A 22,613-nucleotide genomic window follows, 5' to 3' on the forward strand; every position below is an offset into this window, starting at 1 on the left:
ATCTTGGCGCTTGTCTAGGTATTTAACCTTTTTGGTTCAGTTATACTTGGGATCTTCCCATTTCTAAACAACGCCTCTCTGAATAGAGGCAACATATCTGTTTCTGCATGTTACTTTTGTCCCCAGCATCCTTACTGATTTATTGGTTGTAATCATTTTTCATTTGATTCTCTTAGGCTTTGCAGGTATATCGTCATGCCGTTTACAAACAATGGTAATTTTACCTTCTTGTGTCCAGCTTTTAACCTCTTTTCTTCATTCTCTTGGTTCAGCTAGCGCCTTAGAACAGTGTTCGTAGTGGTGTTGATACTAGACATTCTAACAGTGTCATTCCCGACCAGGATTGGGACCCTGCTAGCAGTAGTCTACTGCGGTGTCTGTTTTTTCTTATTTTAAGTAAACATGTATTGGTTGCTTTTAGAATACTTTTTAAGTCATTATTTCATCAAACAAAAATTATTGGGCACCCACTGAGTACCAGGTACTGAGCTTAGTTTTGGGGAGTAGGGCAGTGGACCCTCTGGATGTGGTCCCCTCTTTGCCAGAACTCATAGTTTAGTCCTTTTTTAAATCATCAAAGAAGTGCATGTGAGGGGCGCCTGGCCGGCTCAGTCAGTGGAGCATGCAACTCTTGATCTCGGGCCTATAATTTCAAGCCCCACGTTGGGTGTAGAGGTTACTTAAAAATAAAATCTTTAAAAAAAAAAAAGAAATGTACATGAAATCAACTTTGGGATAATTATTTTACGGTAATCGCGGTAGGAGAAATTTTAACAAAACAGCCGCCAGGGCCAGCAGGGTGACGGCAAAGCAGGGGGGCAGGGTAGCACAGCGCGCAGAGAGGCAGAGGGAGAGAGGGCGGTAGGGACCTCTCCCCGCAGACCCCGCAGACCTGGCAGGACCTTTGTGCGCATTTTGGTGTTTTATCTTGAGAATGAGGGGGAGCCGTTGAAGGGAGTGCAACGGTTGGGCTTGGTTGGCTTTGCCTTATAGAATACTCGCTCACATTCAGGGCGTAGCAAATGAGCTGGGAGACGCGTGGGGGGGGGTGAGACTAGCCCTGATGCCACATCTGGGGGCCTCATGAAGGAAGACAGGCGTGGGCCGGGGAGGTGGCAGAGGGAAGGAGAAGTGGATTGGATTTTTGAGGGGTGGGGACCAGCTCACCTCCTGGAGTCAGGATTTAGGGAGCCCCATTGGGAGTGGGATCTAGGGTCTAGAGGGAGTGAGTGGGTGGGAGCCCGCCCTCGCCTCTTGCACCTTGCAGAAAGGACTGCCCTCTGATCCCTCCCCGTTCTTCCCTCAGAGGTGGTCGTGGGGACAGGACTGGCCGCTATGGAGCCACTGACCGTTCGCAAGATGATGGTGGGGAGAACCGCAGCCGAGACCACGACTACCGGGACATGGACTACCGCTCATATCCCCGCGAGTATGGTAGCCAGGAGGGCAAGCATGACTACGACGACTCGTCCGAGGAGCAGAGTGCAGAGGTGAGGGCCGGGGAGGACAGAGTCCTGCGGGGCTTCAGCTTGTAGCACCATGTGCAGGTGCTCTCGGCTCCCATGCCTTCAGACTACGCTCGGTGGCTTTGCCTCACCTGGAGAGTCTGTTCCTGCTCCCCTCTGTGAGGGCTCCTCTCCCGAGTTGGGTCTCCCTGACTTCCACATGCTTGGCTCTGTACTTCTGAGGGCCCCTGGCCATCACCTCTCTCCCTTCTTCCCTTTTTTAATTGGGGTCCATGGTTCGCTGCAAGCCCTTCACTGCCTGCTCCCAGCCAGTTTGGGGCCCTTGAGGAGCCTCTTGCATGGGACCCGGCATGTGTGGTTGGGAGGGCAGTGGGGGGACTGGATATCACCCAGCAGAGTAGCCCTGGGAGGCCAACCGTGGGCATTCGCAGGGGCGGCAGAGCCCCTCTACAGAAGGGAAAGACCCTCTAGGGCCTCTCCTTTGAGCTCGGGGTAGCCAGTTCCACATTGCATTGTTAGCCCTGACCTGAGGAAGGGAGGCATGTTGTTCACCATCTGAGGAGGAGAAGCAGACTTGCCTTAAGGGAACCCCAGTTTGAGAGGATAGTCAGGGCCCAGGTCCAAGTAAGCAGGCAGGTCTCTTATCCAGAAGGGTGGGAAGGGTACTTTTGCAACCCAGCCCCCGGGGACAGAGTGTGGGCGTTTAAGCTTCCCCACTGGCAGCTGTGATCTGTACCTGGATGACTCCAGGGCACCAGGGGGCCCTGGGTGGACCCGTTGGGAAGAGTGCAAGTGGAGCACTGAGTTATCTGGTCCCCCTGAGGGCAGAAGGGCTGTGAACCCTGGCCTGGCCTGCTTAGGCCTGGCAGCATGGCTTGGGCAACACGCAAGAACTCAGCCACCGCACCCTGTTAGGGGGGAGCCTAGTGGTGACAGAGGACTGGCCAGGCGGAGGAGGATCAGGGCCTGGGGGCAGTGCTGAGGCCCTCACACCTTTGCAGGCCCCTGCTGACTGGCTCTGGATGAGATACTAAGCTACTTCTAGAACCCTGGCCCAAGCTGGAAATCATAAGGCATGAGGAAGAGTTGTGCACATACTAGCTGAGCTGGTAAGGGAGGAGGAGGGGGCAACAGAGGGCAGGATTCAGCACACTGACCCCAGACCCAAGGAGGTTTAGGCAGTGTCTGGTCACCCGTCTGTAATACTGCCGCCGGCCTCTCCCCGCTCCCACCAAGGCAGCCCCCAAAAGACCTCCGGGGACAGTTCCCTCCCCCCCCCCCCCCCCAGAAGCCTTGCAGTCCAGGGCCGACCCCTTTTGCCTGCCCTGAGCCTTTAGCCGGAGCCCGCCCAGCCCTGGCTTTCAGAGCCTGCCTGCCTCAGAGAGCCAGCGGCCAGCCCCTAGGCCCCCCCCAGACTGACTGCCCGTCTGGTGTCTCCCGTCTCATTCTGTCGGCCAGGATTCCTACGAGGCCTCCCCGGGCTCCGAGACTCAGCGTAGGCGGCGGCGGCGGCACAGGCACAGCCCCACCGGCCCGCCAGGCTTCCCCCGAGACGGCGACTATCGGGACCAGGACTATCGGACCGAGCAAGGGGAGGAGGAGGAGGAGGAGGAGGAGGAGGAGGAGGAGGAGAAGGCCAGTAACATCGTCATGCTGAGGATGCTGCCACAGGCAGCCACTGAGGATGACGTACGTGCCCCCCCCATGGCCCCGGGCAGGCGGCAGAGCAGGAGGCCAGGCTGGGTCTCCTCCAGGGCCCTCAGCTTCTCCCTCACCCCGACCTCAGCATCTTTCATCCCTTTTCTCCCCCAGCACTGATCCGTCCTCTGGGCAGGCCCTTGTACTCTCCTGGTCTGGAAGGGAGGATTGTCGGATAGGCTGCCTTGGCCAAGGGGCTGTGGTGGTGGGTGTGGGAGGGAACAGAGCATTCCTCCAGAACATTCCGCTGGTCATCCATCCATTCTGCATACGTTGATTGAGGGCCAGATGCTCACCGGGCCCAGAGCCGGCTCTTCCTGCTGGCAGAGATGATGCAGGGCCCTACAGCCCTGGGGATGGGGAGGGTCCCCATGGGATTTTCTGAGGTTTTATTCGCATTCTTTCCCCATACCCTCACCCCCTGCCCTCCTTTGTCAGCAGCGTCAAATATCAGTGGCCTGGCCACAGAGTTCTGGGTTCTTTGACTTCCTTCGCTGCTACTGACAGCCTTCCCACCCCATGCTCCGTGACATTCCCTTCCATATTCCTCCCTTTTCTTCTCTTCCCTTCTCATAGAGGCTTCCCCTAATGAGCCCCAGTAAAACCCCAGAGGGCCACTAGAATAGCCTCCTCCCTAGCCTCCCCGAGTCTCCTCTCTGCCCCCTCCCCTGAATTCTCTGCCCAACTCTTCTCTGAAATCTACCGGCTGCCCCTTTTGTCACAGAGAATGTCCCACCTGTGTATTTGGGAGTTTCTCACGGCTGGCCCAGCTGCTGTGTTCAGGGTCAGACGGTAGCTCCATGCTGACATGTGCTAAGGATTGAGCACAGGGTGGGCCACAGGCCAGGTCTCACTTAATCCTCCTCACAGCCACCCTGCGGGCAAGGTACTCTGCGTGTTTCCGTCCTACGGATGAGGAAACCAGGCCCCCAGCAGTGAAGCAGCTTGCCCCAGGTCCCACAGCCAGTGAGTGGCAGGCCAGTGAGTGGAAGAGTGGAGCTGGGGTTTGGCCCTGGGCAGCTGGATTCCAGAGCCCACATTCTTGCTGTTTCCTGAGCCCTCCCTGAGTGTTTGCAGTCCTAACGAGCTCCCCTGTGTTTCTTTTCATCCTCTAGCACGTGTGTGTCTGTGTGTGTGTGTGTGTGTGTGTGTGTGTGTGTGTGAGTGTGTGAGAGAGAGAGCGAGCGAGCGAGCAAGCTTTTTCACCTGATGAGGAAACTAAGGCCCAGAGGCAGTAAGATTGCTGCCCGAGAATGCCCAGCACATGCTCCCAGGCTTCTGCAAGAAGCACCACTGGCCTAGAGACCCTGCCTCACCTGGTCCGAACCCCAAATTGCCTCTGCAGCTTCCCTCTGGCTTCACCCAGGAAGCTTTCCAAATCCTGGGACCACACCTTTTGGTCTCCACCCCAGGATACTCCTCCATGCGTGGCCTGGGGCACACGGCGGGGCTCTGCTCAGATCCCAGTCCTTCCTGTTTTGGTATTCGCGTCACGGGTCTCTTGGGGCAAGCTCCAGCTCTCCTCACTGCCACTGCACCAAGCCTGTTGACAGACACCGTCCCCCCCCACCCCCGCAGGCCATTCTTGAGCTGCTGGCTTGGCTCGCTGCTCTCTCAATCCTCTCCGGGTCACCACACTGCCAGGCCCCCCCCCCCCCACTTGCACCATGCCCCTTTCATTTCACTCACTCTCTGCAAGTCTGGGGCCGAGTGCTGAGACCTGGTGCTGGTGCGGGCCCAGGGCCTTGGCCACTTGGGGAGAAACCCCAAGAGAGCAAGAGGAGGCGGTGCGTGCACATCACCGGCAGCCCCTCAGGGTCCTGGAGGCCTCCGGTGGCCCCCCGCGTGCTGAGCCTGCCCCCATCCGTATCTCCCCGTACAGATCCGGGGCCAGCTGCAGTCCCACGGAGTGCAAGCACGAGAGGTCCGGCTGATGCGGAACAAATCCTCAGGTGAGCTTTTGTTCCCAGTGCCCCCCCCTTCCACTGGCCAGCCGCAGCCTCCAGTCTCCCTCCTGCTTCTGCCTTCTCCCTCACCCTCCCTGTCCTGCCTTCCTGCCACAGCTGGGAATGGGCAGCTTGGGGTGCCCTCTCTTCTTCTCTTCCCCTCAACCCGTCCTCCTCACAGCTCTGGGGCTGTCGGGGAGGGGGGGGCAATACTGAGCTGAGTGCTCCCCGGGGGCAGGGCCAGGGCCAGGCTCCAGGGCACCTCCTCTTTGGGACTCTTAAGTATCTGAGGTGGTAATCCCCTCCCCATATACTCCCTTCCCTCTCCCTTCTTCTCCTTCCCCTGCCCCTCAATCTCCCCCATGTTTTTCTGGTGACAGCCTGTGACCAGAAAGTAGGTCTGACACGGTCCCACCCACATGTCCCAAGAGGGGAGGCAGGGGATGGCTCTTACCCAAGGGTGCATCCCAATGAGCAGCCAGGATTTCTGGCTTCACTTGTTCCCTCCCTCCCTCTTGCAGGCTGCTTAGAGCTGGCCTGAGGTTAGCAGGGTAGGGGGGTGGGAGTTGTCTCTGCAGGACCTCTGGCCCAGGCTCCCCAAGGCAGGCACAGTGGGGCTTCACTGCCTGGGCTTCTCTCTCCATCTCTCAGTCTCTCTCCTCCCCACACCTCCATCTCTCTCTCTCTCTCTCTCTCTCTCTCTCCCTCCCTCCCTCCCTCCCTCCTCCCCCCTCCCTTTCCTTCTCCCTGCCCCTCTTTTCCTCTCTGTCTCTCTCTTCTTCCCTCTCTCCCTCCCTCCCCCACCCCAGATCATATCATTTCATCTTCCTGTGCATCCTAACAGTTACTCTTACGGAGATCAAGCATGCCCCCCCCCAAGTCCTGCCATGTCTAAGCCCTCCCTGTGTGTACCTCCAGAAGAGGAGCTGCTCTCCTGCAGCCTCAAGCCCTGGGTCCCTTTTCCAGCCCTGGCCAGGCCTCGAGTCTCTCTTGGTAGCATGTAGGTCTTGCTCTGCTTCAGCCCAGCCAAACCACACACTGACAGGATTCTGGTCGTTCTCTGTCTCCATAAGGTGGTATCCTAGGTGTGGCCCCTTCTGGCACTTCTCTCAGGCACCCACTGATTCTTTAAGGTCTGCCTGGCCAACCCTGGCCCCCATTCTCCTGCTGTCTAGGAGGACTTGCACTGTGGGTGGCTGTAATCTTCCTAGCTTGGCCCTGAGCGGCTCCCTGGTAAGGCCCACCTCCCCTGCACTGTGCTGAGGCTGAGGTGACATTGTGTCCCTGACTCCCCCTGGTTCCTGATGGGCCTGGAGCCTTCCCAGCCTCACCAAGCAGCCTGGCCCAGGTTCTTTTTTGCTTCTTTGATGAAACACCTGTCACAGGACCCCTCCTGGGCACCGGCCTCGTGCTGGGCCCCACCCTTCCATTATCTGTTCTGGCCCATGTGGGGTCAACAGCCTGCCCATCTGCCCTCCTTCCTTCTCTGAGACAGATCTCTACTTGTACCCTTTCCCTCCCACCTCCTCCTCTCCGTCTCTGTCACCCTAGGCAGGTCTGCCTGAGCCCCTCTCTCTTTCTTCCCAGCTGGCGTGTGTGTATCTCCTCCTCCCCCTCCCACCTCCGTCCCCCGTCCCTCTTTCCTACTCCTCCCAACCATCTACCTTGCCTCCCACCCCCTGGTCTTTCTCTCTCTGATTACTTCTCTCTCTCCCTTTCTTCTTTTCTCCTCTCCCCCTTTCCCTCTGCCCCCACCCCCGGTCCTCTCCCCTCGGGTCCCACCCCCGGGAACGCCGTGTGTCCAAAGCTGTTGACTAACCCACTGCGTCTGTATCTGAATGCTGTCTCCAGGTCAGAGCCGGGGCTTCGCCTTCGTCGAGTTTAGTCACTTGCAGGACGCTACACGATGGATGGAAGCCAATCAGGTTGCTTTGCCGCACTTGAACCCCCCCCCAAACAAATACTACTTTGTAATCGAGCGCTCCCCATCGCCTGATTCTTATGGACACAGTTCCCTGCCCTGTGGCCCTGTGTCCCATCCCCCCCGCCCCCTCTCTCTCCCCCTTCCTGACCCTCACTATCTCCTCTTCCCATCTCTTGCTACCCACTGGGCTTCCCATCAAGAACCCACACTCACCACTGGTCCCTTCCCACCACCAGGCACTAGCTCTGCCCCTCCACCTCCCAGCTGAGCTTTTGGAGAAAGGGCTGCCAGGGGGGAGGTTTTCTTCCACAGAGGCTCCCACTCCTCGGGGGCCACCCTGCTCCGGGGTTAGGCAGAGCCAGGATTTCGTTCCACTCTCAGGCATCACTGGAAGTCTAGCCACTGGGGACCTTACCTGTTGGCACACTAACTAGCAAGTCCCGTTTTGCCATCTCTCTCCCTGCATGTGAGTTCGGCCTTTTGACTTCCCCGTGCGAGAGGCCAGCACCGCTCTGTTGATCTGAAGTACCAGTCACATGCGACAGAACTCGCTTCAGATGCCCCAGCCCTCCCCCTGCACCTACCCCCCGACAAGAGCCGCCGCTTGCGCACTCCGCTGAGGGCAGGCCTGCCTTCTCAGCCAGGAGTCATGCTGTCAGGAAGGGAAGGGAGCCTGCTCCCCCGCCTGGCACGGTCTCCCCACCCAGCAGCTTTGGGACCTTCAGAGACCCAAGGACCTGCTCTGCTCACCTGCCCAGAGCCTGGCTCACTGGTGTGGGACACAGGAGGAAGGGTCAGATGTGGTGGAAGCAGGGGCTCAGCAGGGCGGCCCTGGGGCCATCTCTGCCCTAATGCCGGGGGGCCCAGGACCCAGCCAGCCCCGGGAAGACAGCCTCACAGCAGGAACTTCCATCTTTTAAATATGGCTCTTTCTTTTTCCCCTTCTCCAGCACTAGCGCGCGTGCGCTCTCTCTCTCTTTCTCTCCCCTCCTCTCCCTCCCCTCCCTGTCCCCCTCATCCCGAGTGTAGCCTGTGTAGTGCTGGCCCTGGGTGTGGCCTGGCAGTGTCAGGGCCGAGTGGGGGGTTTTCCCCACTGTCCGGCAAGCGTCGGTCAGCCGAGCACTGTGTGCCTGGTGGCGTGTGTTCACGTGTGCGTGCGCGTGCCCGGAAAAGGCAGCAAACAGCTGCGCCCAAGGGCTGTGGCGCTTTCCCTCCCTCCTTCCCTTCCTTCTTCCCTCGTCCGTTCTCCGACCTCCCTCCGTTCCCTGTCCCTCATCCATCCAGCTGAAGGGCTCGCTCACTCTCTTCTCCTGTGCTGAAACGGTGCGTGGGGCACTGCTGCCTGGGCCTCACTGCGCTCTGCTTTTTCCCGCAGCACTCCCTCAACATCCTGGGCCAGAAGGTGTCCATGCACTACAGCGACCCCAAGCCCAAGATCAATGAGGACTGGCTGTGTAACAAGGTACAGGGGCGGTGGGCAGTGGTTGCCGTGGATAGAGGCAGCAGCGGCGTCTGTCGCCCTGGGGCCTCTGCGTGGCATGGGTGTCGAGGACTGGCTCAGCTCAAGGGGCCACCGTCCCTTGCCGCCTGCCCACCCACCCACATGTACTGGGCTCTTACTTGGCGCCAGGCTCTGCCCTCAGGAGGCGCAGTCCTGCCCAAAGTCCCAGTAGGCTTTCCACGAGTACTTACGTAAGCGACCGACTAGTGACAGTGGAGGCCCGCCGTGGGGTGTCCATGTCAGATGTGGACTTCCGAGCCGGGCTGGCCGGGATTAGAGCCTCCCACATCCTCCTTGGTCTCTGCCTCACTTTCCTCAGCTCCAAAACGTGAATAGCGATGACCCCTTTCCCCCAAGGTGGTCGGGAGGATTCCCGAGTGGCGCTGAGAGGTTAACCGTTGGAACAATGTCTGGCCCACAGTTAGCTCCCTTTGATGTCCGCCTGTTCCCCCAAAGGAAAGCACAGGCTGCTCTGGGAGCCTGTGTCGGGGGGCCCAACCTTGATGGCCGCTCTGGCAAAGCCACGTCCACCTGAGGCTGAGGCCACAAGCTGTAGGATCTTGCAGTCGTATTCCCTATGAGGAAGCTGAGGCTCAAAGGGGGTGCCCCCGTGGGTTAGCCTTGCGCCATGACTTGCTCCCGATCACAGGGGCCATGGATGGTACACTGGGTTCAGGTCTTCTCTGGGGCCAGCCTCCCAAGCGGCCCGGAGGCAGCCTTGCGACTCCACAGCCCCACCTTCCTCAGCCAGCTGGCAGTCCGGAGACCGAAGGGGGGCACTGAGAGCCCGTGACCCTCCCCGCAGGAAGAATCCTGCCTACTAAGGAGAGTGGCACCTGTTTGTTTTAAAAGAGAAAGTGTGGTTTTTTTTTTTTTTTTAAGATTTTATTTATTTATTTGAGACAGAGAGAATGAGAGACAGAGAGCATGAGAGGGAGGAGGGTCAGAGGGAGAAGCAGACTCCCTGCCGAGCAGGGAGCCCGATGCGGGACTCGATCCTGGGACTCCAGGATCATGACCTGAGCCGAAGGCAGTTGCTTAACCAACTGAGCCACCCAGGCGCCCCAAAAGAGAAAGTGTTATCAGGAGGCCGGGTGTCCAGTGTCTCTGCAGGGGTAGGGACCAAGGGACAGTGGCACTCTGTCCCTCCTGTATTTTCAGGTACTCCTCAGAACCAGGGAATTCTCTCCTTTATCCTCCTTTAACTCCCCGCATTCTGTTGGTCACCAGGCCCTGTCGCTTCTATCACAAAAATGCTCTCCCTCGTGATTCCCACTGCCCAGACCAGCCGTCACCCTCTCCCTCAGCTGCCGCAGACCTCTCTTCTGCTGTGCTGGCCCCTTGCCTCTTTCTCTCGCCCTCTCACTTGTAACATTCCTCGAAACTGCCTCTAACCGCGTTCTTCCGTCTCTGCTTAGAAACCTGCCCCTCGCCACTGAGCTTGAGCGTGACCACCCTCCGTAATCTGGTGTCACCTGCCCTCTCCAGCTCCCACTTCTGCCTCTCCTCACCCTCCTACACCAGCTACAGAAAATCTCTTGTGCTCTTTGCTAACGGTAGCTTCCCAGCAAAACCAGACCAAACCAAAGCAAACTTCTAGGCCTCCCAGACCAAACATCCCACCAACTGTCCCCAGCTGAGTGAGCCATGCCCCGCTTGGACCGTTCCCCTCCCAGAGTCCCCGCAGATGAACCTGCTGCCCCTCCCCCGTGCTACATCCGCTCCCTGCTGCTAGGCTGTGAGGGCGGCCCAGGCCACATCCTGGGCCTACGGGGCAGAGCCTGGCACAGGAGCGATGGCGCAGTCCCCGACCATGGAACAGACACAGAAACGTAGAACCTCCACAGATAGAAAAGCTAGGGGTTCCTGGAGGCTGCCATGACCAAGGCTGGTTTCTCAAGAACACCAACCCAGTCCTCGAGATAAAGGAGGGATGGGAGTCTGGCCAGAGAGGGACTGCTGGCTTTCAGGGGTGGAAACATTGAAGGTTTCTGAAGAGGGAAGCACATTTTAGGAAGAGGAACCCGCTAAAGGGACAAGAAGGGGGCAGTCCTGGCAGTGGGTACCTCAGAGGAGGTGGCACTTGTAACAAGGGTGGGGGAGTTGTTGATTCCTGAGTTGAGGAGGTGGCACTGAGAACCAACTTGAGACCGCATGAAGGGAAGAGTCACAGACTGGGAATGACAGCCAGAGGCCCCCTGCCACCCCTGACCCTGGGACCTTCCTTCCTGGGGCATGGTGCGGTTCCCTGGGGGGATCTCTGGATCCCGCTTTGGAGGGTGCCGCAGAAAGCCCCACCCCACCCTGACGGCCTGGCCTGTGCCTCGCAGTGCGGTGTCCAGAACTTCAAACGCCGTGAGAAGTGCTTCAAATGTGGTGTGCCCAAGTCAGGTGAGGCCCTCCCCCCTCCCCCCTCCCCCCCTCCCCCCTCCCCCCTCCCCCCCCCCGCCCCCGGGACATTGGTGGAACGGGGAGGACGGTGCCCGGCCTTGGAGCTGCCTGCCCCCTTGACGCCAGCCTGTCTTCCGCTGCCCCGGACAGAGGCAGAGCAGAAGTTGCCCCTGGGCGCGAGGCTGGACCAGCAGACGCTGCCGCTGGGCGGGCGGGAGCTAAGCCAAGGCCTGCTCCCCCTGCCGCAGCCCTACCAGGCCCAGGGTGTGCTGGCCTCCCAAGCTCTGTCACAGGGCTCGGAGCCAAGCTCGGAGAACGCCAATGACAGTGAGTCCGTTGTTCCTTCCTTTCTCCCTGCCCTAGGGTGTCTGGGCTGGGCTCTCCGAGGCCAGAGAGGTGGCGGTGACCAGGACTGAGTCCTCCCAGGGTCTCTGCCTGGTTGGGGGACAGACATGAAGTAGGGAGAGCAGGGGAGGAACATTGCCCGACTCGACTTTGGGGGTGTGTTGGGAAGGTTCTCGGCAGGTGAGCGACTGAGCTGGGACTTGGACTGACAAGCAAAGTTTATCCAGGAGGAAGAGGTGAGAGGAAGCAGCAGGTGTAAAAGACGTGGAGGCCAGAGGAGAGGGGTAGTGGGGAGACACCAGAGGGTAGGGCTGGAGCAGAGTATCAGGGGTGCCCCCTAATGCTGGGCCCCTTCCTGCAGCCATCATTTTGCGCAACCTGAACCCACACAGCACCATGGACTCCATCCTGGGGGCCCTGGCACCCTACGCGGTGCTGTCTTCCTCCAATGTTCGCGTCATCAAGGACAAGCAGACCCAACTGAACCGTGGCTTCGCCTTTATCCAGCTCTCCACCATCGTGGTGAGGGCGGCACAGGGGGGGGCCGGGCAGCCAGGGTCCCGGCCCCCGGGGCGGGGAGGAGGGACCCTGACCCCAGCCGCCTCCCCCCGTCCCCCATCCGCGGCTCCAAGCCTGGCAACGGGGCAATGGAGCCGGGGACCTCCCCGGGCCTGACCCTTCTGCCCCTGCCTCCCCTCCTGCCCATCCAGGAGGCAGCCCAGCTACTGCAGATCCTGCAGGCCCTGCACCCGCCGCTCACCATCGACGGCAAGACCATCAACGTTGAGTTTGCCAAGGGTTCTAAGAGGTCAGGACCCCACCTCTGTCCCTTCCTAGCTGGCCCCCCAGCCTGGGGCTTCTCATCTCACTCCTCGTCTCTGACATCCTCCCCAGGGACATGGCCTCCAACGAAGGCAGTCGCATCAATGCTGCCTCTGTGGCCAGCACTGCTATTGCCGCGGCCCAGTGGGCCATCTCACAGGTACTCAAAGACTCCCCTCTGCCCCAGCGTCCCCACACCGGGGCCACAGTCTCGACCCTCCCGCGCCCTCTCTGCAACCAGGAGGGCTGGCTTGCTGTCTGGCTTTCCGTGGACCCCAAACCCTCACAGTGGCTGCTGCGGGCTTTGGGGGCCTCGCCGCAGCTCCCTTCCCAGTCACCTCCTCCCAGGCTTTCAACTTCAACACCATCGTGGCTGCTTTTCGCTTCTATTTGGTGGTTATTTTATCGTCCTGAATTGTTACAACTTCTTTAATAAAACGGAATTTATAAGTGGCTGAAAGAAAATTAGGAGATGAAAATAAAGAAGGGGAGGACAGTGTCTTCCTTGACCTGACACCCAGCACTTGAACTACTCCACACACGTACCAGTGTCAGCCCTGGGAGCCTTTTGGCACAAGTCTTCGGTCGATCCTTGTTTTTGCCGCTGCCCTGCCCTGCTGTGGCCGGGCGGCCCTCACACTTCACCTGTCTGAGAGGCCTGCATGCTTTCTGTCAGCAGACAGACACTAGCCTCACCTGTGGGCAGATGCTTCTTAGCAGGTTCCCCTCCCCCTGCGCCCCTTCCTCTGCTAATAAGCCCCTCCCACTGCCCCTCAGGCCTCCCAGGGTGGGGAGGGTGCCTGGGCCACCCCCGAGGAGCCACCGGTCGACTACAGCTACTACCAACAGGATGAGGGCTATGGCGGCAGCCAGGGCACAGAGTCCTCCCTCTATGCCCATGGCTACCTCAAGGGCACCAAGGGCTCCGGCATCACTGGAACCAAAGGGGACCCATCTGGAGCAGGTGAGTCCCGGCATCTGTCCCTGAGCCTGCAGCGGGGGGGCGGTAGGCATGGGGTCCTGGGCCCCGTCATTCACAGGCATTCTCCTTCCCTCCCTGTCCCTTATGGCAGGTGCAGAGGCCTCCCTGGATCCTGGGGCAGACCCTGTATCACTGCAGGCTTTCTCCCGCGCCCAGCCTGGTGCCGCCCCTGGCATCTATCAGCAGTCAGCGGCTGAAGCAAGCGGCAGCCAGGGTGCCGCTGCCAACAGCCAGGTGAGGGAGCTTGGGGGATCCTGGGGGGGGGGGGCACGCAGGGGGCATCAGCAGACACTGAGCCCCCTTCCCCTGTCTGGCCCTGTGACCAGCCGTACACCATCATGTCACCCGCTGTGCTCAAATCCGAGCTCCAGAGCCCTACCCATCCCAGCTCTGCCCTGCCACCAGCCACCAGCCCCACCGCCCAGGAGTCCTACAGCCAGTACCGTGAGTAGCCGTGGCCTGCGGGTGGGGGGCGGGGAGCTCCTTAACAAAGCAGAGAGGAGTGTGACCCCTCTCCTTTCTCGCCCCCCCAGCTGTTCCCGACGTCTCTACCTACCAGTATGATGAGACATCTGGCTACTACTATGACCCCCAGACTGGCCTCTACTATGACCCCAACTCCCAGGTGATAGGGTGGCGCAGGGAACGGGTGGGGTCTGCGGTTCCCCTTCTTGAGGTCTCCCCTCATGCCCCCCTCCCTTGCTCCTCTCCCAGTATTACTACAACGCTCAGAGCCAGCAGTACCTCTACTGGGACGGGGAAAGGCGGACCTACGTTCCAGCCCTGGAGCAGTCGGCCGACGGGCATAAGGAGACAGGGGCCCCCTCGAAGGAGGGTAAAGAGAAGAAGGAGAAGCACAAGACCAAGACAGCCCAACAGGTGAACACTGGGGGTCCAGCAGTCGCTGGCTGGCTGTTTGGTGGCTTCCGATGAATGCATTACTCTCTAAGCTTCTGCTGCTGAGGGAGGGGGGCAGATGTGCGCAGGGCAGTGACTGCTCCAGAGAGACCGGGCTCCGGCCCGGCTCTGCTCCTTGATGCAGGACATTGAGCCAGGGCCAGTCTCCGCAGCAGTACGTGGTAGGGTGCCCACCTCCCTGAGTGGCCAGTGCCATCCATCCAAGTGAGCCCAGTCAGCTTTTCCTGTCCCGCCCCCCCCGCCCCCCGCCACCGGCGGGAACCCTCCTGTTGCTGCTTGTGTGCCCGAAGCCAGGCTAGCCCTGCCTGTGGAAACGAGGGGGCACGTTTGGGTCCTTTGGGCCCAGAACCCCACTTGTGGGTTTGTGTCCAGGTCTGTCCATCCCAGAGAACTTACTATGGGCCCATCAGGGTGTGGAAAATGGCCATTGCCACGTCTGGTGGGAGTGGGCAGTTGGAGGGAACTCTGGTGTCTTTCTGTGGAGGAAGGGTATGACAGTCTGGGTGCAGCACTTAGAAGCAAGAACTAAGTGTTCCCTTGGCATCCTGGTAAATTCTAAAAGTGGTGTTGTGCCTGGAGGTGTGGGGGGACAGAATATGGAATGTAGCATAGTATCCCATGTAGAGGTTTGAGAAAGCCGTTATCTGCACCGTAAACTGATAAGATGGAAGCACCCAGAGAGCAGAGTTGTGGGCGTGCCTGTGAGGAGGACAGGCACAGCCCAGGAGGGCTTGGCAAGGGGCACTGACGACAGAATGACGAGAAATGGGGACTTCCATCGCCACCTCCTCACCCCCTGCTGGAAGCTGCAGGGCAGGAAGGGGCAGTGGACGGAGCTGGTGGTCCCAGCCCCTGGAGGGTCCCTGAGAGCCTCACCCCCACCCTTACCCCTAGATTGCCAAGGACATGGAACGCTGGGCCCGCAGCCTCAACAAGCAAAAAGAAAACTTCAAAAACAGCTTCCAGCCCATCAGCGCTCTGCGCGACGATGAGAGGCGGGAGTCAGCCACCGCAGACGCTGGCTATGCCATCCTCGAGAAGAAAGTGTGTGGCGGCCACCCCTCCATCCCCCCCTGCCCCCGCCTCGCCATCTCCGCCGTCCGTCTGTGCAGTCCCTGAATGTGTGTGTGTCCCCCCCCCACCCCCACCCCAGGGAGCACTAGCCGAGAGACAGCACACCAGCATGGACCTCCCAAAACTGGCCAGTGACGACCGCCCAGTGAGTGGCCTGGGCAGGAGGAGCCGCGGAGGGGTGGGGGCTCCAATCCAGCCAGGCCTGACCTCCCTTCCGCACCCTCCTGTTCTCTAGAGTCCCCCTCGGGGCCTGGTGGCAGCCTACAGCGGGGAGAGTGACAGTGAGGAGGAGCAGGAACGAGGGGGTCCTGAACGGGAGGAGAAGCTCACAGACTGGCAGAAGCTGGCCTGTCTGCTCTGTCGGCGCCAGTTCCCCAGCAAGGAGGCGCTCATCCGCCACCAGCAGCTCTCTGGACTACACAAGGTGACCGAGGGAGGATTGGCAGGGAGCCTCAGCCCGGCTCGGCCCAGCCCGGCCTGGCCCAGCCGCTTCACGCCTCCTCTTGTCTGTCCCCTTGCAGCAAAACCTTGAGATTCACCGGCGAGCCCACCTGTCAGAAAACGAGCTCGAAGCACTGGAGAAGAACGACATGGAGGTGAGGTGTGACCCATTCCTGGACTCCATCCCCTCTGCCCCTTGCCAAGTGCCTATTCCCTCGGGCAGCTGGTGCTCAAGTCCCTCGGCGGGTGTAGCCTGCTGCTCACACCCCCGATATCCTGCCCACAGAGACCTCAGTCAGACCTGTTAGCCAAATCCAGCTCCCCCATTCTCTCTCACACACACACAATACACAACACACACACACACACACACACACGTGTTTTCAGCAAATGAAGTACCGGGACCGTGCGGCCGAACGCAGAGAGAAGTACGGCATCCCTGAGCCACCAGAGCCCAAGAGGAGGAAGTACGGGGGCATGTCCGCAGCTTCTGTGTAGGTGCCTGGGGCCAAGGGGAGGGGCCCGGGCCGGCGGGCCAGTCACTCACACTGTCCCACTGGCCCCTGCAGGGACTTTGAGCAACCCACGCGGGATGGGCTGGGCAGTGACAACATTGGCAGCCGCATGCTCCAGGCCATGGGCTGGAAAGAGGGTAGTGGCCTGGGCCGCAAGAAGCAAGGCATTGTGACGCCCATTGAGGTGAGTCTCCTGTGATCCCATCCCCATCCTCCAGCATTCTCTTCTCTGCTGCACCCCCATCCCGCAGCCGACCTGACAGCCTGCCTCTCTCACGTAGGCCCAGACACGGGTGCGGGGTTCCGGCTTGGGTGCCCGAGGCAGCTCCTATGGGGTCACTTCAACTGAGTCCTACAAGGAGACACTGCACAAGACAATGGTGACCCGCTTCAACGAGGCCCAGTGAGCAGCTGCAAGAGCTTCTTCTACATATGTCGGGTCCAGCCTGGGGTAGGGGAGGGAGAAGTGTGGGTGGTCTGAGTGGGGCCCTGCACCTGTCTACCAGCCCACTCCCCATCCAGAGAGGCCCTGACCGAGTCAGACTTTGAGTTGGTGACTTTTGTTGGAAAACTGGGCTGGGATCATGCTCTTCTTTTTGTAATAAAAGCTGAAAAGTCCATAGCTTGCATGTCTCTTTCTCATGCACCAGCGTGGTTTGTGGCCCCCACGCAGGGACATAAACACAGGTGGACGAGGGGCCTCATCAGGCCAAGGTAGGTGGCAGTGGTAGCATTCACGGTGTCTGGTGCATGGGGGCTACCGGCTTGGGATGAAGGTGGGGGTTATAACAGGAAGTTCTGGCTTGTGCCCCGACCCACAAGATCCCGGTCACGGCCCCCTCGCCATTGTCAAGTCCAGCAGGTCTCCATATACCAGGAAATCCCACACCAGCAGGGCACCATCGGGCTTGAAGTCCCCTTGAGTCAGAGCCAGCACTGGGAACCTCCCACCCCCTGGCCTTGCCACCCAGCAGCTGCACCCGTTGTACAATCGCAGGGCTAAACCTAAACCACACTTGGCCCTCCCTGGGCCTGGGGACTGCCCAAGGGCATCTCTAATTGGACAACAGTGGGCACTCTGGCCCCAGTCACCCCTGTGCCCTCAATGGGCAGATGACCCCAGAGGGGTGGAGCTAGAGAAGCTCAGCCTGCCAATCCCAGGTCAGAGATGCTCCATCAGGACCAGTTGGGCCCACACTTACTCCCATTCTCTCCACGACTGTTAGCACAGGACCCACCCTTATGGTCACTGCCGACCAGTCTGCACCCTGTGATTCCCAAGTATGTGTGTGCTCTCAGCACAGGTCTGGTGCAGTGGAACGTGAAGCTGAGGCTGCCCTCTCCCGGCTGGCCCTGAAGGTTTGGGCGGGAAATGGGGCCAGGAACCGCCCCGCCCCCAAACAGAGGCTTGTGAGGTGAGAAAGTGAAAGGGGAGGTGCTAAGGGAAAAGCAATGGGCACAAAGCCCCTCCCCCACTTATTGGCCTGCATTATGACATCTCCCTGCACCAGCTGTAGGAGGCAAGGTGAGAAAGAAGGGGCCCCCAGAGGTGATATGGTGGTGATTTGGGGTGGGGGTGTTGCCCAGGGACAGAGGAAGGGGTGTGGGAGAGGGGAGAGGGACAGGAAATAGGAATAGAAGGAGGCCACCTGTAAGAACCTGTCTCAGGATGGGTGGGTTTTAGCCTGGAGGCGCCCACATGTTCCCTTCCTGCTTCCCACCCCCCAGGGCTCTCAGAATCCCACAGCAAGGAACCCTTATACATGGTTGGAAGTAGTAAATGGTGCAGCCACTGTGGAAAACTGGTTGTTTCATATAAAAGGAAACATACACTTAGTCCATGACCCAGCAATTTCATTCTTAGATATTTACCCCCAAATAAATGCAAACACGCCAACAAAAAGACCTGTTTTATGTACATGGAAAGCAGCAGCTATGCTTACAGTAGCCAAAAACTAGGAACCCAAACATCCAACAAGAGGAGAATAGATAAATTACGGTCTATTCATACAATGGACTACAACTCAGCAATAAAAAAGAACAAAATACTGATATAAACATCAACATGAATGAATCTCACAAACATGAGTGAAAAAAGACACAAAAGAGTACACACTATATAGTTCCATTTATGTGAAGTTCTCAATCAAAACATGGTGGGGCACCTGGCTGGCATGCAGCTCAGTAGAGCATGCGACTCTTGAGCTCAAAGTTGTCTAAGTTTGAGCCCCGAGTTGGCTGTAGAGATTAAAGTCTTTTTAAAAAGAAAAAAACACAACATTTTGGTGATAGAGCACAGAGTGGAGGTAGGGAGGGTGTCTTTCACTAGAAAGGGTTGCAAGGTAGCTTTCTGGAATAATGAAAAAGTTCTAGATCTTGATTGGGTGTACTGGCCACATGGGTGTATATGTAGGTAAAAATTCAAGCTGTACAATTAAAATCTGAGCATTTTATCATATGTAAGTTAAACACAAAACTGGAAAAAGACCACCAGAGAAAACCTCAATAAGAAGCAAGGATATAAGAGAACAGAAATAGATGAAATAAGGGAAACACAACAGATGAGTAAAATCAAAGGCAGAATCTTTAAAACAAAAAGTAAAAGGAAAGACAGACCTGGCAAGACTGATCAATTAAAGAAGACTGAAAATGCGAACACACCAAATACAAAATTAAAAAGGGGAACTTACTACAGATGAAACAGAACTTTTAAAAATAATGAACATATGTCTGAAAATCTAGATGAAATGAATACATTCCTAGAATAATATAAAATGCCAAAACCATTCCATGGAGAAACAGATTAGTTGAATAGAGCAAAAAGTAATAAATTGAAACAGTAGTCAAAAGATTTCCTCTCCCCACCAAAAAAAAGGGGGGGGGGCGGCAAATGGTTTTTATAAGTGTGATTTACCCAACTCCCAAGGAATAGTTAATTGTTATCTTACTGAAGTGGTTCCAGGTACTAGAAAAAGAATAAAAGATGTCTATTTTATGAAGCTAGTGTAATCTCTATCCCTGAAACAGGTAAGATAATACAAGAAAATTTCAAGCCCATTTCACTTCTATCTGTAGATGTAAAAATCCTTAACAAAATCTTAGCTAAATGAATCCAGTAGTATATTTAGCAAACATGTTTTGATTAAATAGGATTTATCCCAGGAACGCAAAATTGGGTCAACATCACAAAAGGCTATAAATGTAGTTCTCTACCTTAATAGACCCAAAGTAAACAAAACATAATCATCTGAAACACAGAAAAAGCGCTTGATAAAGTTCAAGACACCATGAGTCCATACCTATATAAATGAATGGGTAAAAGAGTAAATAATTGGAGAAGAAGGGAAATAATTTTCTTTACAGTAGAACATCAACTAATAATACTAATAATTGTCAACAATGTTGGAGTTAGAAATTTTATGAATGCTAAAACTAGTGGTTACACTAGCAGTCAGTCACACTTTGATGATGAACAGGATATTCACATAGATTCAAAGTCTCTCCCTATGAAATACATGTTAGTTAATTCCAAAGGGAAAAAGAGTATCTTTACAGTAGAGAAACCTGGTAGATACCAGCTTAATAAAGGGAACACAGCGAACATTATCAGTATTAAAATCATGAACCATCTGATAGAATGAAATGAGGAGTCAATGACACTTCTGTGATCTTCCCATCCCAAACGCGGAACCTGAATCTAACCATGAGGAAGCATCAGACAGAACCAAACTGAGGGACATGCTACAAAATTCCTGGCTCGTCATCTTCAAAAGTGTCAAGGTCATGAAGGTCAAGGGAAGACTGAAGAACTGTTCCAGACTGAAGGAGACATGCCATTTGAAAGTTCAAATGTCACCTCCTTAATGAGGCCTGCCCTGTCTACCCTATTTAAAATTACAAACCCTTCCCCACCATCCTCCTGTGCCCCGCTCCTTGTATTACTTTTCTCCATAACACTTCTCAACTTCTAACATCCTCTATATATTTTTTCCTTTTCTATATTGTCTCCTTCACCAGAACAAAAGCTCCACGTCTCGCCTTGCTCACCACTGTGTCCCTAATGCCTAAAACAGGGTTTGCCATATACCAGGTCTTGGAAGTATGAATAAATACACATACCACGACTGTTCAAATCACTCTCACTTTAAAAAAAAAAAGGCTAGGAAAAAAAAAGACACAAAAACAAAAAAAAAAAGGCTAATATATAGAGTTCCTAAAAATCCATGAGAAGTACAGCAACCCAATAGAAATGAACAAAGGACACCAACAGAAAATTCCCAAAAAGCAAGAACCATAAATATCTTTAAATCTATGAAAAGATGCCCAAGCTCACTCCCACAGAGTTCACAAGACACACTCATTCGTGGCTGGAGGCAAAGCGAAATGGTACATTTCTCTCTCTCACCCCCACCTCCCCCTCCCTCTCTTTTTCCTGCTTTCTTACCTCCATGGGCTTCTGCTCAAGCTGTTCCCTCCAACTGGAATGCTCTTTCCTCTCACTTGGGAAAGTCCATATCCTGCCTCAGTGACTCCCACTGATCCATTTGAGGGCAATCAATTCTTCAGAGAAGAACTCGGCCACACCCATGGCTTCAGCTGTCTCCCCTGATGGTCCCCAAATCCATATCTCCAGCCCCAGACCTCCCTCGATCCCCCTGAATTTCACACCTGGTCCCCAACTGTTCACTCAACCAACACATACCAGAACTTGGACGTCCAACATGCATCTCAAATGTAACACATCTGAAGACAAACACCGGATCTTGCCCCACACCTGGTTCCTAATGGAGTATTTCCCATGTCAGTTGATGACAACTCCATCCTTCAGCTGCTCAGGCTAATAACCTGGGGCGTCAGCCAGGACTCCTCTCTACTTTTCATGTCCTCTATCTGATCTCTTGGCAAATCCTGGCATCTTTACCTTCAAAGTCAGTCCAAAACCGAATCTCTCCTCACCCCTTCCACTTTTACCATCTTAGTCTGATCCTCTCTCATCGCTTCTGGACTCTTGCAGTGGCCTTTCCGCTGGTGTCTCTGCTCCCATCTTTCCCCTTACAGTTTGTTCTCTCTCCACCCAGAGCAGCCAGCTTGTTTACACTGAAACATAATTTATATAATGTGACTCCTCCACTTAAAATCCTTTCACGGCTCCCCACAGATCTTAGAACAAAACCCAAACATCTCAGCCTGGCTTATAATATCCTCCTTGATACGACCTCAGAGCTCATCACCAGTGTTCTCCCTTCCACACTCCTCTCTGACTACACAGACCTCTGCACTCTTCCTCAGACAGGAACTTACAACCTCAAGGCTTTGCACCCAATGATCCCTCTGTCTGGAATGCTTTCCCCCATGTGACACATGGCCTGCTTCCTCACTTTCCACATGCCACTTCCTCAGAGAGGCGGTCCCTGACTACTTTACAGGGAGTATCTGGGGAGGTCTCTCCGAGGTGAGGCAACAAATAAATAAGAAGGAAAAGATCTGATGTAAGAGTGTTCTTGACTATTGCAAGGGCAGTCTCCTTTATATGTTCTTTGCTGTGTTCCCAGTGCTCTGCACTTAGTAGGCACTCAAGAAATCCTTTTCAGGGCACCTGGGTGGCTCAGTTGGTTAAGCGACTGCTTTCGGCTCAGGTCATGATCCTGGAGTCCCGGGATCGAGTCCCGCATCGGGCTCCCTGCTTGGCAGGGAGCCCGCTTCTCCTCTGACCCTCCCCCCTCTCATGTGCTCTCTCTCTCTCATTCTCTCTGTCTCAAATAAATAAATGAAATCTTTAAAAAAAATCCTTTTCAAATGAATAAATTTGGAGGTTGTTGACATGATACAGGATACAGAATTTAGGATAAGGTGATAAAAATATTTTCTGTTAAACACCTTTGCTCAAACATCACCTTCTCAGCAAGGCCGCCTTTGATCACACGAAAAATGCAACCTGACCCCACAGATTTCCCCTTATCTTGTTCTATTTCTCTCCACAGCACTTGGCAGTTGTCACATACATCTATACAACACGTATTTACATATATCTTTATATATTCACATATGAATATAGAATACACACAATATTTAAGACATTATACACCGATGTAAATTATTATTATTATTTTTTTTTAAAGATTTTATTTATTTATTTGAGACAGAGAATGAGAGAGAGAGAGCACATGAGAGGGGGGAGGGTCAGAGGGAGAAGCAGACTCCCTGCAGAGCAGGGAGCCCGATGCGGGACTCGATCCAGGGACTCCAGGATCATGACCTGAGCCGAAGGCAGTCGCTTAACCAACTGAGCCACCCAGGCGCCCCCGATGTAAATTATTTACATATTGACACTAGCTATCACGTTATGTCAACTATGTATTTATATGTATATTTTATTACATATAATTTATATTATACAGTCATATATCTATCATAATAAATATTTATATGAGAAACTATAATTTTTACTCATTTGCTGTATTTATGGTCTATCCCTCTCGCTAGAATGTCTGCTCCGTGAGGGCAAGGAAAGAATCCCTAGCGCCTGGCCCACAGCTTGAACTCCATAAATGTCAAATGAATGAACTCCTTTGGCCGTCTGAGCCTCAGCC

The 22,613-nt window shown here is 55.7% G+C and overlaps 1 protein-coding gene across 7 annotated transcripts in view; it reads left to right on the forward strand.

Annotated features, from left to right (window-relative positions):
• RBM10 (RNA binding motif protein 10) overlaps positions 1-16,645 on the forward strand; it is a 29,236-nt gene extending 12,591 nt beyond the window's left edge. For 2 of the 7 annotated variants that reach the window (XM_045876762.3, XM_045876812.3), the window contains exons 3-24: positions 1,307-1,490; positions 2,925-3,155; positions 5,047-5,116; positions 6,962-7,035; positions 8,410-8,496; positions 10,866-10,926; positions 11,077-11,253; positions 11,633-11,793; positions 11,982-12,079; positions 12,166-12,253; positions 12,871-13,057; positions 13,167-13,309; positions 13,402-13,519; positions 13,609-13,700; positions 13,790-13,954; positions 14,888-15,037; positions 15,147-15,212; positions 15,303-15,491; positions 15,589-15,663; positions 15,896-16,002; positions 16,078-16,207; positions 16,305-16,645. In XM_045876762.3, coding sequence (XP_045732718.1) covers positions 1,307-1,490; positions 2,925-3,155; positions 5,047-5,116; positions 6,962-7,035; positions 8,410-8,496; positions 10,866-10,926; positions 11,077-11,253; positions 11,633-11,793; positions 11,982-12,079; positions 12,166-12,253; positions 12,871-13,057; positions 13,167-13,309; positions 13,402-13,519; positions 13,609-13,700; positions 13,790-13,954; positions 14,888-15,037; positions 15,147-15,212; positions 15,303-15,491; positions 15,589-15,663; positions 15,896-16,002; positions 16,078-16,207; positions 16,305-16,430 — 2,779 coding nt within the window. In that variant the 3' untranslated portion in view covers positions 16,431-16,645. Of the gene's footprint in view, positions 1-1,306; positions 1,491-2,924; positions 3,156-5,046; positions 5,117-6,961; positions 7,036-8,409; positions 8,497-10,865; positions 10,927-11,076; positions 11,254-11,632; positions 11,794-11,981; positions 12,080-12,165; positions 12,254-12,870; positions 13,058-13,166; positions 13,310-13,401; positions 13,520-13,608; positions 13,701-13,789; positions 13,955-14,887; positions 15,038-15,146; positions 15,213-15,302; positions 15,492-15,588; positions 15,664-15,895; positions 16,003-16,077; positions 16,208-16,304 lie in introns of those variants that run through there. The other 5 variants (XM_045876785.3, XM_045876770.3, XM_045876794.3 and 2 more) reach the window with 5 other exon arrangements.
• The last annotated feature ends 5,968 nt before the right edge of the window (positions 16,646-22,613 follow it).

Source organism: Mirounga angustirostris, unplaced genomic scaffold (assembly GCF_029215605.1).
Source record: "Mirounga angustirostris isolate CCGP_5_RB_7025 unplaced genomic scaffold, mMirAng1.0.hap1 SCAF_11, whole genome shotgun sequence".
NCBI classification, from domain to species: Eukaryota; Metazoa; Chordata; class Mammalia; order Carnivora; family Phocidae; genus Mirounga; species Mirounga angustirostris.